The sequence below is a fragment of the Porites lutea genome, chromosome 12 (genome assembly GCF_958299795.1).
Source record: "Porites lutea chromosome 12, jaPorLute2.1, whole genome shotgun sequence".
Taxonomy (NCBI): Eukaryota; Metazoa; Cnidaria; class Anthozoa; order Scleractinia; family Poritidae; genus Porites; species Porites lutea.
In genome coordinates this window covers 23624563-23643952 of record NC_133212.1, presented here as the reverse complement: position 1 = coordinate 23643952, position 19390 = coordinate 23624563, and the positions used below count along the sequence as shown (strand labels likewise).

Below are 19390 nucleotides of genomic sequence, written 5' to 3'. Positions count from 1 at the left end.
TTTTCATATATTTCTTGTATCAAAAATTTCTTGTACCAGTCCACCTTCTTATAAGCGCCCGCTCTCCAAATAGGGAAGGGCTGCACGCATTTGCTGGGTGTTATTACCAAAAAAAAAAACAACAACAACAAGATGAAACTGGGTCAGTGAGGATTTATAAACCTAGGAAATCACATAGGACGCTCTATCTACTAAAAGAACTGAGCTGAGACTCAAGGAGAGAAAGGCCATTCAAAAGTTTCATGTCTTATCTCTAACGTTTAGTAGAAGGTGGGTGATCGGGGGTGGGGCTGAGGCTTTGGGGCTGTTGACTGTCTACTGCATTCAGTATAGGATAGGATAGGATAGGATAGGATAGGATAGGATAGGATAGGATAGGTTAAACTGCTTAAATGCAGAGGTCCAAGCAACGCGTAAATATAACTGACTGGTCTCTAATTAAAGAGATGCTGTAGCCAGACGTCACTTGATGTGTAAAATGAAACAAAACTGGATGTAAGGCTAGCACCAGGGAAAAGGGCTGATTTATTATAAGCCTATAAAAAATCAGCCCTTTGCCGTAGTGCCAGCCTTGAGTTTAGTTTTGTTTCACAGGATAGGATGCTCTGAGCTACACAAGCTACAAAGAAAAAAAAAGTGAGAGGTTGATAAAGTGGGCGGAGTTCAGCTTTATCTAAGTGGCCCCTGGCATAATTTTGTTTTATTTTTTAGCTTCGCCTATTACTGAACAATGAATAATAAATGCTTAATAGGCAGGGGTGCCACAACAGCGGTGCGCCAATTACAGCGGTCCCAGAGCTTAAAAGATATGTAAGAAACAGTAAAACTTGATATGGCAATTAAAAACAACAACGGAGACGGACAGGCACGTTACGTGAAACGTTACATGACTGACAGATGGTTTTCCAGGATTGTGGGTTCTCTGGGTCGTAGTCATGTTCTAAGGCATCCAGGTAGTACTTGTACATGATGGATTTGTGGATGATAAGTGATGGATAAGTGACGAGTTCAACGGCACAACTGATTGAATCCGAACCAACACTCGCGGTGTAGGTCTGTTGTAGGACTTTTAATATAGCAGATGAAGCAAAACCGATGTGTCGTGTATGAAGTGTTAACCCATTAGCAAAAAGACACGATAGTATAGAGCCCCCCTCCCCTCCCCGGCGGAATCCACACAAGAGTGAGTGATACCAGCTGCCTCGCTTTAGGGTAGAAATTGCAGCTTTTGAAGGAGCACTTAGCTGGCTTTTGACCTCACTTAATATTTTTGCCCATGAAGGTATTACTTAGGGTAATGGGCAAAGGAATACCTAAATAGAGCGGTTTTCACTTGACTGTCGAAAGTAATCGAGGAATTGGTTTGGTTTTGGTTTTACTACGCCCTTTGGTTGGCTAGTGTATTTACTTTGGTTTTGGTTTTACGACAGTCAAGTGAAAACCGCTCTAATATCAAAAGCCGTCACCCTGTATTGGTGTACTGTATGGTTTCCTTAGGGGTAAAGTAAAACTTACGCCACACCCAGATAGGCCTTCTTTAGGGTTTAGTCTTTTATAAAGAAGTCCCCAGGAATTGACAACGATAAAACGTTTCCAATACTATCAATACTCGATCCCCATTGTTTGTCAACAGTGAACTTAGATTGATGATGAACGGTATAAAGGTATTTGTTTATTCAATTTTACAACGTTTACCAATTCCTTTATGGGAAGCGATAAAAATCTTCATATTAAATCAAATAATATTTTTGAGACAACTGTTCTGTCCCCAACACACTATAAAACCGTCCACTTCAAAACAATTACCATAATAAAGATGAATTTTTTTACTTTACAGTTATCTATAATCATGGATTTAAATATCACCAACGCTTGGCGAATCACTCTCTTAAATAAGCCTTATTACAACGCTCAATATTTAATACTTTGTCCTTATTTTCATTATTTTTAACGCGAATGTGGTTAATAAATTTCATCTTCGATTCTATTTTTTATTTTCATCAGTACTCGGTACGTTAAGGAGATAAAAAATGCACCAAATACAACATTCAGCCACAAAAGACTACTATGGAACGCGCACAAATGTACCTTAAATTCAATAAACGGGTGACATTGAAAAGCTCTGGCTTTGAAACTGCACAAAATTGCTTATCAGAAATCTGTTTTAGCTGTTTCACATAATATGGGTGATGTGAAGTCCATAAACAGAGTGTAAGTTCCAAAGCAGACAAAACAAATTTAGATTTGCTAGTAAAAAGGTTAAGACATGAATAACAACCACAACGTTTGTTTTATAAACTTCAACAGGTCATCTGGCCCCAGTTGTTCGAAACGTGGATACCGCTATCCACTGGATAAATCTCTTTCCAGTGGGTAATGCAATTAGTTTTCCTAAAATCCGGTGGATAGCGTTATCCAAAGTTTTGACAGCCGGGACCAGGCGATTAAAAAACGCAATTTCATATTATTGGAGATTTAATTATCTTCAACTTTGTCTGCTGCAATCTGGTATTATCCTTTTAAAAGCTCTTGCATCACGAGGACAATTCTCCTCACCATTTTCTAAATTTCACTCGGTACTTATGAAGAGAATTCGTTTAGAAATTCAGTCGTTTTACAATTGGTCATCAATGCCTTTATTCTCACGCCTTTTCTGTGTAATTAACCACTGACATTGTATGGAGAAAGAAAATTCTGGTCATAATATGGTTTAAGGGTAAAATCTGAGGAACTGGTTTAAAGAAAACACACCAATGCGATCTGTGTGACTTCATGTCACGGTCACACAACAGCAAGGCGATGACATAGTGTACCTTAATTACACACGAAAAAACCTTACAAAGTTATGCAGCGTGCGTTGCAATCTATGTTACGAAAAATGTATTCCTACTCTGTAATTTTATGCCATGGATTATTAACAATGGTCTGGACATCATTTTAACGATATGCTGCCACGTAAACTTGCAAACTAGACATGTCCAAGGCGTTGAGTTGGGCTTGCAATTTCCTTTTAATATTTTGACAAGAATGAGGTCGTGCTAAAGATCACACAAGTGATTCTGTCATCCAGTGCACTTTGTGCTATGCCGTTATCCATTACCACTTTGTGCTAAAATTCATGACTTGTAAGGATTGTTTACTGATCACAAGTATATTCTCCTGAGATCTGATGGCGACGTTATCATATTGCACTGTGGACACAACTTTTTTGCTCCCTGGAAAAAGCAAAAACCAGGTAGAATTACCATCCAAAGTAAGTCAGATATTAAACACGAGTCAAAGTGTTTCATTCGATATTCAAACTTCGAAAAGTAATAAGTCAAACACGACATGGTTTGTGTAATGGCAATTTTCTTGTAGGTGTTTCAAGATTGACTTCGAGAAGTCTGGAAATCGGATGAAACATAGACTTTCAAAAAAGTCCTTCGTCTAATTAATATGGCATGGGAAGAGAAGTCGACCTCTCGCGAATTAGCGGAGTAAAAAGCTCCCTCCGCTCGCTTAAAAACTCGAGAGGCCGACTTGTGGCAAGTCTAGATGGAACAATGGGATATTGGATAGTTAACTCAGCTGGTAGAGTGCCGGACCAAAGAGCGAGAGTTTGTAGGTTTGATCCCAGGAGCAGAGCATTAAGGTATTCAGAAAATTAAAATAACTTGGCAAGGAGACAGGTACTGTCTTGGCTCTGCAAACGACTCGACCTTCTCGTGGTTCGGATGAGCCTTGGAAGTAGCAAGCCCGTGTTCTCAACAACTATTGTAGTTCCGGGGGGATTTAAAAATGACTTATTAAAATAAGGAGCTTTTACTACAAAAACTTGGAAGCTCTCCAAAAGATACATGTGAAATACCACTATTGTTACAAGCAAAACAAGTTCTTACCAGTGTTCTAAGCCAGCATTCCTCACAATGAACGTGCCAACAAGAAATTGAAGCCAAGGGATTTGTGTATGGTTCCTGAAATGGAGAAATAAGATCATCCCTTTCAAAAGACTGTCGAACGTAATTGCATCATTGCTTTGGCTTTTATGGCCATAACGCACTGTGATTGGACGACCGATATTGCGCCACTTCCTCAACCAATCAAAATTCAGAAAAAAACCAAATCTGGGCAAGACTTGTACGTTTTTCCACGCTGGGATTTGATTGGTTCATATGTCTGTCAACGCGAATTGTCAACCAATCAGAGAAGGTTGGAAATCAAAGGTGAATTCTCGTTATATCGTGGAAGCTTCTCTCTGCTATAAATACACGTCTCCGCGAAAAAAAAGGCGGCATTTTTTTTCAATAGCTGTAACAAACAACTGATCGAAAGATTTGGGAACTCTACGTACCATACAAATCAAACACTTCATCTTGTCAGTTTTCTTATCTCCCTGGTAAGATGCAAAGGAAAAGTAAAAGTTGTAAGCAATTAAAGCAGTATTTTATCACCAGAATTGTCAACCAACTTTTGCGACGGGGCGGGAAGGGGGCGAGTGGTGGTCATATGATGTATAATTATGTCTACGTGAATTATTAGGGGTGGTATTGAAACAAAGAAAAAGTTGCTACTCACCAATTCTTTTATTCGAGCTTTTAGGGAACAGATAACAAGATCTGGATTGCTTGTCCTGCAAAAACACATTTAAACTATCAGTTCACATGTTGGGTGCCAGCATTTGCCATGTGGCCGATGACTTTCACCTCATCCTTATTTTTCTCAACATGACTAATGCTCAAGTGTATAATGAGCCTGAGTTAAGACAGCTGATGGTATCTTAATCAGGGCTGCATTTTAGCATCACTGTGATTGCCTTCAAGCAAGCCCTACATTTGAGGGAGTCTCTTGCAGCTGGCTTCGCTTCACCTTACCATAATAATTAGAGCACTTGCTAGCAGGTTATGCTGTGAGATCTCTAGTGTCTTGTTTCCTCTTTGAGCCACAAAGATATCACAGTTTTTTGCAAAATATTTGAATGCTTGGCAACAACTTAAAGCCACTCACCCATCAACCCATTCCCCATTTTGTTTTGTCTCAACAGTACCACCCTCAGCATCTTTTTTTTGCTCTTCTCTCGTGGGGCTTTTTCTCTCCACAGGTGAACATTCACCACTGCAAGGAAAAAAAAGGAGGTTATGAGTAAGCAGCCCCACTTCTCCATCCCTGATGGTAAGCTGCTCCACTCTTCCATCCCTGATGGTTAGCTGCCCCACTCCTCCATCCCTGATTAAGCTGGCCCACCCCTCCACCCCAAGACTGTGAGCCACCTCATGAGTAAGCAGCCCCACTTCTCCATCCCTGATGGTAAGCTGCTCCACTCTTCCATCCCTGATGGTTAGCTATTCCACTTCTTCATCCCTGATGGTTAGCTGCCCCACTCCTCCATCCCTGATTAAGCTGGCCCACCCCTCCACCCCAAGACTGTAAGCCACCTCACTCCTCCATCTCTGATGGTAAGCTGACCCATCCCTCCACCCCAGACTGTAAGCCACCTCACTCCTCCATCCCTGATAGTAAGCTGACCCACCCCTCCACCCTGAGACTGTAAGCCACCTCACTCCTCCATCCCTGATGGTAAGCTGACCCATCCCTCCACCCCAGACTGTTGTAAGCCACCTCACTCCTCCATCCCTGATGGTAAGCTGACCCATCCCTCCACCCCAGACTGTTGTAAGCCACCTCACTCCTCCATCCCTGATGGTAAGCTGACCCATCCCTCCACCCAAAGACTATAAGCCACCTCACTCTCGGCCTCTGATGGTAAACTGACCTACCCCTCCACCCCAGACTGTAAGCCACCTCACTCCTCCACCCCTGATCGTAAGCTGTTCCACTCCTCCATCCCTGATGGTAGACTGTCCCATTCATCCATCTCTGATAGTAAGCCACTCCACTCCTCCATTCCTGAGGGTAAGCTGCCCATTCCTCCATCCCTGAATTTCACCCTTCTTTTTAAAACAGGTATTCACCTTATCACGGCTCCCCTGAGAGCCTGTCTGACATGGTCTTCATCAGGTTCATCAGAGGTACATGGAATTACATCAGCTTCTGTGTACCTTCAGTCACAACATTACAAGTCAAGGATGGTCATAACAAGAGCTTTGATTCTCAAGACTAAACTACAATTGTGAAGGCATGATTCACACAGTAAAAAGGATCAAGCTTAGCCTTCTATATCCAATAAAATGGATTTTTTCACCAAGTTTCAAGTGAAACTTCTCAAGAGGTTGTTCTGCACCTTTTCTATTAGAATGCATTTAATTCAGATAATACCAATTTCCACTAACAATATTAATCATCAGTTTAAAAAAGATTTCCACTAAAAAAAGAAATTTGATTTTACAGATTCAGACTTACTTTTGCCCTAAAAAATACAGACAGTTGTAAAGGATACTGAGGTTTTCCATACTCTTCTGAATCATCACCATCAATATTCAGGTCTCCAACATCTTCATCTTCTCTTTTACGTTTTATACCAGTTTGAAAGCCTGAAGCTGAAAAGGACACCACACACGTTGTTAGTCCATAAAGCCCCAATATCCACATACAAATTCTCCAGATTGATCTCCATACTTTTCTTTGAAGAATAGTTGAGAGAATTTAGTTTAAGATCAAAGCATTCTCCCTTTGGTAATCAATTTAGTAATTCTCATAACCTTTACTCTTGATGATCTGCTGATTTTGATAGGAGAAAACTGATGTTGGTCCTTCCTGGGGCAAGTCATATTAGTCAGTGTACTAGGGGTCTCCCTCCATATCCAATTTCTTAAAAAAGTGCTGCCCTTAAATAAGTTCTAAAAACACTAGCTTACGGCATGCTGATAACTGCATCTTTTTAATTACAAAAATGAGCTTATTTTTCCATCTTCTCACCAAGAATAGCCTGCATCATAGATGCAATTTAACCTTGGTTAGTAATGTCTGGGAAGCAGTGCTGATATCATTGTTCTGGGCCCTAACAGACTCAACGAATTACTGGAAGTGCTTTTCGAATTTCCTTTCATCTTGATTGGCAAACAGACAATGGCATTCTTAACAGGCCAATCATGGAGTGTAGTCAAATACGATAATTTTATGTTTCTGGGAAACTGCCCAACTACCCCTCCCCTAAGCCGACATTTTGCCCTAATTAAGAACTAAGTGTTAATGTTGGTTTAGGGGAGGGATAGGTGAGCAGTTTCACAGAAATGTAAAATGATCCATCAAATCTTGGTGCTCAGGAGGGGGCCCAGAACAGGGATTTCAATGCTGTCTTGCAGACAGACTTAACCAGAGAGTAGTTTCGTCTGTGACACAGGCTACACCAAAAAAGACAAGTTACCTTTAAAACCTCCTTCCAGAAGAGAAGTCGCTCTTATTCTTGTCTGACCTGCCCATTCATACTCTTCAAACACATCATGGCCATTAGCGTCCTCATTATCATCTACTCCACCACTTTCTTTCTAAAGATGAAAATTAAAACAAACAAGTTATGAGTGATAGTACGTTATCGTTGGCCAAACAGTAGGGACTTTGAGCAAATAGCTATGGTGACCTCTACTATGGCGGCTGGAAGTACAAAAGCTCAAAAATGATGCAGTGCACATGCTTAGAAATGACCTTTTGCTGTACCATAGTGCCACATCCTACAACATGAAAATCTGTTGTGGCATGGTCACTACTAAGTGAGTATAAAACTGGATTTTTCTCTTAATTTTAACAATCACTGGTTTTAAAACCTATTGTAGACTGTTTTTCACTTTATCAAGAAAGTATTGGATGGTTCTGGTTTTCTAGTAATTGTCTTCCCTACATTTTACTAACAGTGAAAGCAAACGAGCGAGAAACCCCTAGTCACTGTTTAAGTAGCCTGCCCCACAGACAAAACTTAACTGATTACAGTACGTCTGTCTGTGAAACAGTGCCAAATCCTTGTTCTGGGCCACCACCAGGCTTTTAGCCAGATATTGAAAATTGGCCGTCTAGAAAGCATGTTGTCCCATAAAATTATAAGAGATTAAGTGAATTTTCCTTGTATTTCATCCAAAAATGGGCGTCCATAGGACGGCTGGACACCCTTCTGGCTAGAACCTTGGCCACCACCCGTATAACAAGATTTGAATATGCACCATGATAGGCCTGGAAATTCAAAACACACTTTTGGTGATTCATTGAGTCTGTTGGCGGCTGAGAACAAGGATATCGGCGCTGCCTGGCATACGTTACTAAATGAAGTTTAATTACATCTACAACGCAGGCTACTGTTCAGGTGTCGCTTGATTAAAGTTGAAATTAGCAGGCTACGGTGACATACTTTCCCCAGGACTCCACATCCACGACTGCCGTAGTAGAGATCACCAAAGCGATTTGCTTTAAGTTCCTAGTTTTACCATTCAAACCCCAACAATGCTGTCACAGGTTTCCCATTGAATGCCCTTACCTTTCTTAAGCAAGCTTCCACATGAGAATTTAGTTCATCACCATTGCCATGAATCACTTCTTCACACACAGGACACAATGTTGTCTTGATGCCTGATGGTCCTTCCTCTCCAGCCAGAGGGGAATTTACTGGAGAACCTAAAAAAAACAGCAATGTATTAGATGAAGCTGAGACAGGGTTGGCACTTTCTACCATTAAGTAGTAAATCAATCTTATCAACTCAATCAATAAAACCATTTTTTCACTCCTCATCTGATGCAGCAATGCAGTGTTTTTTCCTGTCCTTTAAATGCTCACAATGTACATGTAGGCTTTAATTAATTTAACTCAAAAGTTAAAACTACAGGATTTCCGTCTCAAGTCAGTCAAGTCAAAGTTAATTAAGGGTCTAAGTTAACTGTTTTTCAATTTTTTAACAGCCAAATTTAAGGCAGATTTCAGCTACTGTTATATATTATTACAATGGAGGGTGAAACCAAAGATTTCTTGGTTTAAAACCTCACAGCAGGGCTCAAAGAAAGTCCCTCCTGTCATCCTTGACAAGTAGCTTTTGGCATCGGGCAAGCTACTTTCCTGGTTAGCTTAGGGTCATGACACATAACAAAAGAGTGAAGTCGATATAACATCAATGATTATTACTGTTCATATTATGAATTAAGCTATACCATTGAAGGAAGAGAATTAAGAACTCTGAAATAGACCCAGGAAAGTAAAACTGAAGTCTTGCTTGCCCAAAGAGCAAGCTGAAATTTCGTTTTTTTTTTTTCAATCCCCGCTTAGAGGTGTAAAAGAATTTGAAAAGGATTGTAGAGAAAGAGTAAGACAGCTAAATTTCCCAACAGATAACTTCTATTAACACTATAATGTAAACAAGTTTAAAAAGTCATACTTTGAGAGCTTCTAGACCTCGTTGGCTTGAGCGGTGCTGAGCGACCAGTTCTTGCCATTCTGTTTGCGCAAACTCGTAAGTAAGTCTGTGAAAAACAAATACAAAACACGCTTGCTAGAAAACATAAACATTGGAATTTCCTTCACTTTTTGCAATCAAAAAGAGTACATGACAAGCAACCTGTGACAACTTGTGTTAACTTTTGGTCATGGCTTTGCACAGATTAGTGGGACTTATTATTTATTATTAATATTTGTTTATTTATTTGCATAAAGGCAAACAAAAGGACACTTGGTTTCCTACTACGTATGGATCATCATAACAGTTTGCATTACTACAAAGGTCTGTATTCCTCACTCTTACTGAACAGAGTACAGCTCGTTGTTCTATATTGACTTCGAATCTGTTTTTTGTTATTATTGAAAAAGAATGCTGAAGGAGACAAGGCCAGTGGCTTAACATCACCACTTAGTGACACAACCTGTGAGATCTTGCCAGTTTTTTGAAAGACCTGTCAAGCCGGATTCAAACTGGTGACCTCCCGTGTAGCATAACAGCACTCATCCAACTGAGCTAACCAGGTGGCCTTTACCTATTATTATTATTATTATTATTATTATTATTATTATTATTATTATTATTATTATTATTATTATTATTATTATTATTATCACCATCATCGTCATCATCATTATCGTTATCAATATCATTATCATTATTGCGGGCTGAAACTTGTGCAAAGCACAATGTTGGAGCAAAAGCATTTTTGCGTTCAATCATTTTCGCGCACACTCCATAACATTTGATTATTACAGTTATTATTATTATTATTGACTTGCCTGCTTCCTGGTGCTTGCTGGTGTGTCATCCAAACGTTGAGAAGAATCTCCTCTGTTTTCTTGTTTAACCTTCCTCGGTAAAGTTTCGCCATTCTGAAAAGGAAACAGACGGTGGTTATAATGAATGCAATCCAATCTTTACCTTAGCATCCAATGAATCTTTCCATTTTCAAAGCTTCAGACAAATTTACGATTTCTCGATAAAGTTAAAAGGTAAATGTAGCCACATAACCATTAACAGGCATGTGCTGTTTTTTAGGGAAATTCAAACTACAGAAGGATTATAATCAATCCTGCTAATCAAAAAGGGTTTGGGGGCTAGTTGAAATGACTTGCGGGCTAGTACATTCTAGCTACAGCTTGCCCGAATCGCAGACTGTAAAACTGACTTTCTTTGCACCCTGCTGATTAAAGACTATCATTACTTTTTTTTGAAGCAGAAGATTTACAAATGACTAAAGGAAATAAAAAGTCAACAAATGCATGCCCAACAGCATCAACAACAGCAGGCCCCAGTTGTTTAAGAGATGGATAGCACTATCCACCAGATAAATCACTATCCTCTGGATAAACGTTAAAGAAACCAATAATTGCACTATCCACTGGATAGAGATTTATCCAGTGGATAGCGCTATCCATCTTTTGAACAACTGCGGCCTGATAAGCACATGTATTATGGAAACCACATTGCATTATCCACTGGATAGAGTTCCGTCCAGTGGATAGCACTAACCACCTTTTGACAACTGAGGCCTGGTTTGTATGTCTATATAGGATATGGGACAAGGGGGAAAAGGAGAAGTAACTTATTATTATTTGCAGCACTACAGCGTGACAATAGTCATGGAACAACCAAGAAACAGTTCCAGCTAGACATAGGAGGCAAACTAAAACCACAGACATCCCATTGTGAGTCTGAGGTGCAAACTACCTGGTCATGCTGTCTCCTTCAAAACCCAAAATTCAAGACTTTTTCCAGACTCAAGGTTATCAAATAGGTGATCAATAGGGGCCTTAAACAATGCACGGACAAAGCTTTTTTCATGATGCACAGCAAACAGGCGAAATTGAATAAGATTTGACCGAAACGAAAAAACATTACATATAAAGTCGGCTTTTTGTAGCTTTGAAACAAATTCAAGACTCTTCATCATTTTCCTAGACTTGAGCTCTACTTTCCAAACTTTTTCCAGGTCTGGAAAATTGCTGGGCAAATTTCAAGGCTTTTTCAAGAATTCAATGCTCTGCATGAAACCCTGCTTAGAACACAGCCTTGTATTTTGTAAAAACACCCAATTTTCACCATATGAGATACAAAGCATGAAATGCACATACCTTCCTTGCTGCAATGGCAGCTTCTCTCTGACTTCGGCGCAGTTTTCTGTACAAAAAAAAAACACCACACATTGTGTTATCTTCTTTGCACAAACATACAATAACGGCATATACCTTCGACCTCAAATTTTTTGCCTAAAGATTATCTGAAAATATCTGAAGCTGCTTCAAGATTTCTGTGTACCTCCTACAAATTTCTGGAAGTGTACAATAGCCCGTGTAAAATTCTAACATGACTCCGAAGCTTTCTCATTGATTTTCTATATTTGGTTTGTTTATTGATGATGTTTCACTTCCCAGATCTGGGTAGTGCTTCTGATTGGTTGCTACATGACATGGGTATAGAATTGTCTTGCTGGTTCCTGAGATGTCATTTTGTGAGGAAACCAGTGGTGTCATCGTCAAATGTCAGCTGTTTTCTCAGGCTTGCTTGAGAAGGTTGTTTACTGAGAAAATTGTGTGCAGCATTGTTGCACTAAGGGCTCTTGTACTCTTTGTTTGCAATTATTTTGTGCATGACTAATAAATGTATATTATTCCATGATCTTGATGACTAATGTAGCTGCCCCCTGTGTTCTACAAAGAATGTACATTACTACCCCTCCCCTTCCTGGATCTCATCTCACCTGTTTTCATCAAGGAATCGTTCCATTTCCCAAGCAAAGTGGCTTTCCATCTCTCCTAGTCTGATGCTTGTGCCACATATTGGACAGCAAGGTGTTTGACTTGATGACCTCTTTCTTCCTAATGTTGCCAAACATGAAAGAATAAATTACATGTACAGTTTAGTAAAAATTTATGAATGATTACACTGTACACTGTAGTTGGTTAGTCTCTGAAGAAACTGTGGTGTTGTGTCAAAAGGCAAGGGGGAGTGAAAAACAAAAAATTTGATTCCAACAATAATGAGTTGATAAAATAGATATTATGCGACTGTAGGGATTGAGACGCTGACGTTTGGCATTCATCACGATCTAGTCATTTATGATTTTCATAATCTTGATTGGTTTTGGGGGGTCATTTCCGGATTAGGTAGCATTATCTGGAGGTTCATTGTAAGAAATTTTATGAACGTAGTACAAAGCAGTAAGGACCAAGAATTGAAATTAGATGTAACAGCCGTAAATGTATTAAACACCAATCTTTAATTGGGGGGTCGCTTTGAAAATCTTCCAAGCTTTCGCAAAACGGTAGACCCCCTAACAGGTAATAAACGATCAGCCCCTCAGGGAGAATCAAGTTTCTCTGACAGATGGTTAGGGCTCAAAACAGTCATCAGCTTCTCAATCTACAGTACCCTATCAACTCACTTGATAAAAACCAAATCATACTAAAAATAAGACTGATGCGAAACCAAAGTCATCTTCGTTTAGTGAAAAATCTACCGTAAAATTCTGAAAATAAGCCCCAGGGCTTATATTTTTCAAAGGCCCTTTTTGAAGGGCTTATTTTTGGAGGGGCTTATCTACAGAGGGAAATTTGCGTTTCAAAATCGATTGGGCTAGCCTTGAGTTGGAAGGAAATTTACCGTTTTGGCTTTGTTTTACTTTGTATTTGAGGGCAATTTTCCAAGTACAAGCCCCCAGTGGGCTTATATTTGGAGGGGTGACTTAACGGAGGGTTTTTTGCGTTACCGGTTTGGCGGGCTTATATTTGGAGGGGCTTATACATGGAGGGGCTTATTCTCGGAATTTTACGGTACTTATTTTATACCACGTTGAATATTACGCACGTATGTATGTAGACCGGCTTCAATTTCAACCCTCTGGTTCAACATTTCTTGGTTTTAAAGATAGTTTCTCTCAATTTTCTTGCAACATTAATGCACTGTTAGGCAGAGAAGTGGAGGAAATAGAAAAAATCCTCAACTTAGGGACAGTCATGATTCACCGACAAAAGCGGACTGATCAAGGTCAATTTCTCTTTCTTTACTTCTACAAAATAAGCATAAACTTCTTTTATAACAATAAGACATATACTGGGAATGTAAAAACCTGGTTTATTTTTAAATCAACAAAAAGGTTGAATCACAAAAGGATTTGAGCAAGACACTAAGTCCAATCTTGGATGCAACACAATAAAATAAGTGTTTTGAGACAGAGCTGAAGGACAGACATTTCTGACAGCTGAAAGAAGCATGTTACTAAGAATATCTGAGAATGAAAGGTTTTCTAAATTTTTAACTTATTGGCTGTCAAAAGCTGTTGAAACTTCAGCAAGACCTTTACATCATTTGATGAAGTTGCTTTTGAGATGAATAGGAACCACATCGGAACTATTCCGATCAGAACAAAACCATCTCACACCCCCGAGAGGCAGCTGAACTACATGCAAGTTAAATTTACCAAAATACTAAGGAGGAAAAAATGGTTGCCAAGAAACATAATTCTAAATGTTGGTGTTTAATTCAGCACAAACCAGACTCAATATAACACAGCCAAAAGAAGGTGGCTTTCCCTGAAGTTAACAGTAATACATTGACACCAGTTGAAACTTTTCAAAGGTGCTAACAATGTTTTTGTTTCTCTCCCAGAATGAATAATGAAGTCTTATAAAGTGGTTATACATGTAACATTTGAGTCGGTAGACAAAACCCTATGGTGTGACTATTCAAATGAAACCTCCACAACAATACTTTTGAAAGGCACTATTTGTTTTTCAGCAATTTATGAAATGAATTCTGGAAATTTTGTTGAATTTTGACTTTAGTCACTTTTGGACAGTCCTTATCAACATCCCCGGCATTATAGATCTTTGAGTTTCTTTTCAAAGTTCAAAGCCAAAAATAAAGATTATACAAAAAAAAAAAAATAAAACCAAAATGCATAATTCTTGAGTTTTTCCTTCTAAATTGTACCTGCTCAGACTTTACTTCATAATAGCGAACGTGGCTAAAAACCATTACAAACACCTTCCAACAATGCTGTAATTTTCTGTCATTATCTTCTGTCACCTATCATTCACTTGTAACAGACAGTAAATATTCACCTTCATAATACACAATCATACACTACAGTGTCATTATGTAGCTATGCATTGGAGTATATTTTACAGCGGAAAGCTAATAAGCAAAGAGGTAACAACTGGGCATCACGTTTCAATGGATTATATTTCAAACTAAAAATAAAATCATGAACAGACATCAAATTGATGCCATAGAAACCATTTTTTTCCTCTTAAAAATTTTTCTTTGACCAAGACTTACAAAACCAACTTAACATGTAAAATGTTTAAGTTATTAAAAAAAGGAAGAGGTATGCAAAATACATGAAGGCCTAGCTGTAAAATAAAACAACATGACAAAACAGTGCTGTAGTAATTATTATCACTCTAAATCCACATTGTTAGAAGTGAGAAGAGTATTTGGCTGGAAGAAAACTATATGACAATTTTTAACACTGTGTACATTTAACACAACTTACCCCATGTGGAGAAGAGTATCATTTATAATTACAGGTATTTCACTGAATAACTAGTATAATTAAAATCACCCTAAAATACACTTTTGGTCACGTAATGAAAATGCATGAATTACACCTCATTGAAATTGAACCCTAAACAGGAAAATTTATGTCATCAGAACAGTAATTAGACTTTGTATGTTATTTCTCTTGATATTTTTTCACAAAACACTTTTCACCACAACAAAATCTTTTTAGAGGGTTTATTTTTAATACTGCTAAAAAAAAACTCAGGATGTTAAGACAATCCCTTGAAATATAGCAATTACTTGTTAACTCCTGCAGCAACCCAAATGAGCAACTAATAAAGGAAAGTATATTGATATCACTTATCTTGGCTAAACACGCTAAAAAGAGACAACAGGGCTCCGAGAAAATTAGCTCCTCTCGTTAAGAAAAAGCAAAAGAAAAAAACAGAGACAATAGGGAAGACCACATGAATGGCTATTTAGCATACAGGTGTAAACTGAAAATGATTGTTGAAGAGTACAGTGTGTTTAAGAACTGTCAATGACACCACTTCTATGCTCTATCAAAAGGGTGTAAAAGTGAAGTTTTCTTGTAAAGTGTGTTTAACAGAAGTATGGGTTTTAAATGTTCTCTCTTGAAAACAAAAAGAATTTTAAACCATATTTACAAAATTTCCCTCTATTGAAAAGAGGGATCAATTTTTGTTCATGGTAACAGAAACAGCTACCAAGCATGTGACATTGTTATGTTAATTCACATCTGCTTTCACAACTTAGTAGGAGTATATTACAAATCACCAATTTCAAACATCTCTCAATATTTACAATAAACCCAAAGAAGTGAATATAATCACCCGCTTTGATGGAAACCCAATAAGCTCTTCCAACCTGCTTCCTTTCACTTTACAAAATCACATCGAGATATTTCAAATAAATTCGAATAACCTGACATTTATGAGTGAAATTACTTTTAAAAGTGTAAGTATAAAATAAATGAATGGATAGTATTTCAGTCGTCCACTAGAGCACCAGTAGTTGAAAACAAATTACTTTTTGAGGAAACAAATTTATTACAAAGTTGTCCTGTTCATATATTTTTAAAAGTCTTGGCTCATGAACAAGACTAGATTTCATCTTTGCTGGATCCAAGCAACTCCATTTTTCAATTTAATACACTTACTGAACTTTCTTAAATGATGATTAGCAAACAAGAAGGATAAAATTAAAACACACCACTGAAATATCTCCATTATTATTTTCTTAACCCACCATGCACATCAGAGCAAAGGAAAACCAGCCCTCATATCCAACACTTTAGAATTTACAAATTCAATATAGTTTTAATCAGGATTTAAGAAGACCAGTTTTTGGCAAGAAACCTGACACAACTAGCATTTAAATAAATAATCTGTATTCATGTGACTTTCACTCTGAAAATTAAGTTCTTGTGCTGAGTCACAAAAATTTGCAAATTTAATATATCCGAGAATTCCTTTTGACTACAGTGTATGTCAAATGAAAGCAAAAAGACAAACAATGAAGAATACTGAGGTGTTTGCAGTATTATTTTTATAAAGCTAATGGCTCATAAGAGCATTTTAATAAATGTCTAGGGTAGAAAACAAAACACAACCGGCTGATATTATCACATCTGCAACCTCTCAGGGTTGAAAATGAAACAACTAGCATTCAAATTAATTTAGTTCTTTTAGAGCTTAAGAGATGATAATATTATCACAGAAGTCTTTTCCCCCTTGCTAAATCCTGTGAAATGTGGTTATGGAACTTTCAAGTGGGTAGATGGCAACACTCAATGCTGATATATAAATATACACCTGTAATTAGGGCCTACCAAGGAATACTTTAGATTGACTTTGTTTTCATCTTTTTTTTTAAAAAAAAATCATGATCTGACACTTCAGGAAAAAACATTTTGGGTTTCACTGGAAGGAACAGGATTTAGAAATTATTTAAGAGGTTTTCAAAAATTATTTTAAGATACACTGTACATACCTTTCAGTGGCAAATCTTCACCAACTTCGGTGTCTTCCTCACTGCTTTTTCCACATTCACTGTCATCGATTTGTTCTGTTTTGATGCTTAGGGTTTCAACACTTGCATTATCAGACTCCTTGAGCAAGCTTGAAGTCATCCTTGGGCTAGGACTCTTTGACTTGCTGTGTTTGAGCAGCATTTCACTGTCCTTCTCAGGTTTATGTGGAGAAATCCTCTCCTTTGCTACTCTGTCTAAGCTTGTTTCCTTATCAAGTTCAGAGTTTTTATACAAGCTTTCAACATGTTCTCTCTCTAACCGCTGATGTTGAAGGTGATGGAATGGGAAAGTGTGCTCTGGAGGTAATACCCTTCGGAACGCGCCTGTCCCATTAAATAGCGCTGTCGGCCCACTTGTCTTGTGCAGGAGACCACCACTAAGGTGGTGATGAAGTTGGAGAAAGTGGGGGCTAAATTCATGAGGCATTCTCTCAGTGTAATGTTCTGCACCAGGATACAATGCAAGATGGGAAGATCTATGCTGGTAGTGCGACGAATTCAACACCATTCTGTGAACAGTCTCACCATCAATGTAGCGACTTGATGGTGAAGAATACACTGGGTGATAGTCATTCATTGGTCCAGGAGATGATGATGATGAGCGTGCAGCCTCAGCTGTTGAAGCTAATACCATAAGTGCCGGAGATGTCAGTGGATTTGGAATATAAGCAGGTCCACCAAGTTTTTCCATCTGACTGTACAATAATTAATCATTAGATATTTTCCCTTTGCCTACTACAGGGCATTGCAGGAAAATGAAATTGAAAATGAAATTCTCGCGATAGATTACTTCAATTCTACGCTTAATCTAGTATGTCTATTTGTGCCAGTACCGTGCATTTATGAGCTTACTTTATAATAAACTTCAATATAAGACGAGTTTCAAATTAAGCTTAAATTCATGTCATGCTAATGATCTGACCACAGAAGCATCAGCGAATAATACGTGAAAAAAGACACCAAAAACTCAATTAAAACAGAACTAAGCTAAGCGCAGAGTGTTCCCAAGTTCATAAAGCAAACACTGTCTATAAAAGCCAAAGTGTACGCACAAGTCAAGCAAGAAATGTGAATCAGGTCCTCAGTTCTCGGCGTTGATAAACTGCAGGTCCGTCCGTCATCGAGTTTATTCCCGAAATAAGCGAATTCCACCCTCTCACGACGAGCAAGCAGTCAGGTATCAAATAAGCAAAGCCGATGCAGGGCTTTCGAAGATAATAAACACGATCGTGTACTCTAGCTGCTGAGCGACAAAACTGGAAATTAGCAATAAAAGCGAAGAGCTTTGTAAACCACTTAACAAAACCGGAGATGCATCCGTAAGCAAAAGCGATAAGATGAATGCCAAAATACCCGTTCCAGCGTCAAGAAGGACTTAACTTCTTGGATCAGGCGAGAGCTTCTGCACAGTGGGCGGAAGATGCGGTAGATTAAGCAAAGATGGATATCTTTTCTTCCAAAGAAAGAACAGCGAAGTAAATTACAGCTGGAAGGAAGGCGCTTTTATTTTGAACCTAATGAGCATGCGTACTGGTTTCAACTCGTTCCCAGCCGCCGCGAGAGAAGAACCACTGGCTACTGGCCGATGAAAAGCGAAATAATTTCCTTCTTTCGTTGTGCAAATAAAACATTTCAATGACAGAAATTTCTCCCGCGAGCCTAAACAAGATAGCATGAATTTTCATATTTTTAAAAGAACCTGCTGCTCGGCTTCTTAAACTAACAGTTCGCGACGATAGTTTTCAATATCGTACAAACATCCGGATTGCAAAGTCCAACTTTAATAATTTTTTTTGGTTAAGCACCTCAGGGAAATGAGATATTTAGCTTCATTTACGATTCAGTGGCAAAAAATATTATTTAAGACTGCAAACATGTATATACTTACCAAAAATTATTTCTTCTCAATTTCGTAAAAATTTTGATAGATCTTCAAAAACAGAGACTTGAATCAGAAAGTGTAAACTAGATTTTCCGAGAAAATTGTTCTCCATATTAGATTGCCTATTAAAAACCAAAGCGAGAGACATCAAACAAATGTTAGGCAAATGGTATTGAGCAAGTGATAACAAAGTTATTTTTAATGAACAAAACTGATGAAATAAGACATTGTTTACACTGCAGATCTCCATGTCTAATTTTTACAACTTTACTCACGCGCCGAAAATTCGTTTAGAGCCGAACGCAATTAACCTGACTTCTCTTTTCAGTTTTCCGGCAGTTGTACGCGATCCATCTTTATCAATTAGTTCCCTGGTGTCTGGGGAAGTTTCCGTTTCTAAATATTTATTAAATGAAGACTCCAGTTTGTCATAGAACAGGATATGAATTTGTAAAGCGTTCAAAAGCCCTCTCGCCACCACATTGTTTCTAAGAGGTTTTGAGCCTAACACTGTATTTAAGTCGGCAAAGTTAAGTTTTGCAAAGTAAAGAACTATTGAGAA

At 38.3% G+C, this 19390-nt stretch overlaps 1 protein-coding gene across 1 annotated transcript; it reads right to left on the bottom strand.

Moving 5' to 3' along the window:
• Nucleotides 1–1652: 1652 nt before the first annotated feature.
• On the bottom strand, nucleotides 1653–18467 carry LOC140953989 (E3 ubiquitin-protein ligase RNF220-like). Its single transcript, XM_073403375.1, has 14 exons — nucleotides 16908–18467; nucleotides 12091–12208; nucleotides 11465–11510; nucleotides 10130–10222; nucleotides 9291–9375; nucleotides 8402–8538; nucleotides 7304–7424; nucleotides 6377–6476; nucleotides 5952–6038; nucleotides 4987–5094; nucleotides 4558–4612; nucleotides 4334–4375; nucleotides 3882–3956; nucleotides 1653–3215 (listed from the first exon to the last, which is right to left on the bottom strand). The coding sequence occupies exons 1-14, from the start codon at nucleotides 17635–17637 to the stop codon at nucleotides 3144–3146; spliced, it is 1869 nt and encodes a 622-aa protein (XP_073259476.1). The 5' UTR covers nucleotides 17638–18467; the 3' UTR covers nucleotides 1653–3143.
• Between the last annotated feature and the right edge of the window lie 923 nt (nucleotides 18468–19390).

Excerpts from the sequence above, each read along its gene's own strand:
- LOC140953989 (XM_073403375.1), bottom strand. The coding sequence starts at position 17,637 with ATGGAAAAACTTGGTGGACCTGCTTATATTCCAAATCCACTGACATCT. Across the intron at positions 12,209-16,907 it reads TGAAGATTTGCCACTGAAAG|GAAGAAAGAGGTCATCAAGT; the intron begins GTATGTACAGTG and ends TGGCAACATTAG. Across the intron at positions 7,425-8,401 it reads TGGAAGCTTGCTTAAGAAAG|AAAGAAAGTGGTGGAGTAGA; the intron begins GTAAGGGCATTC and ends TTTCATCTTTAG.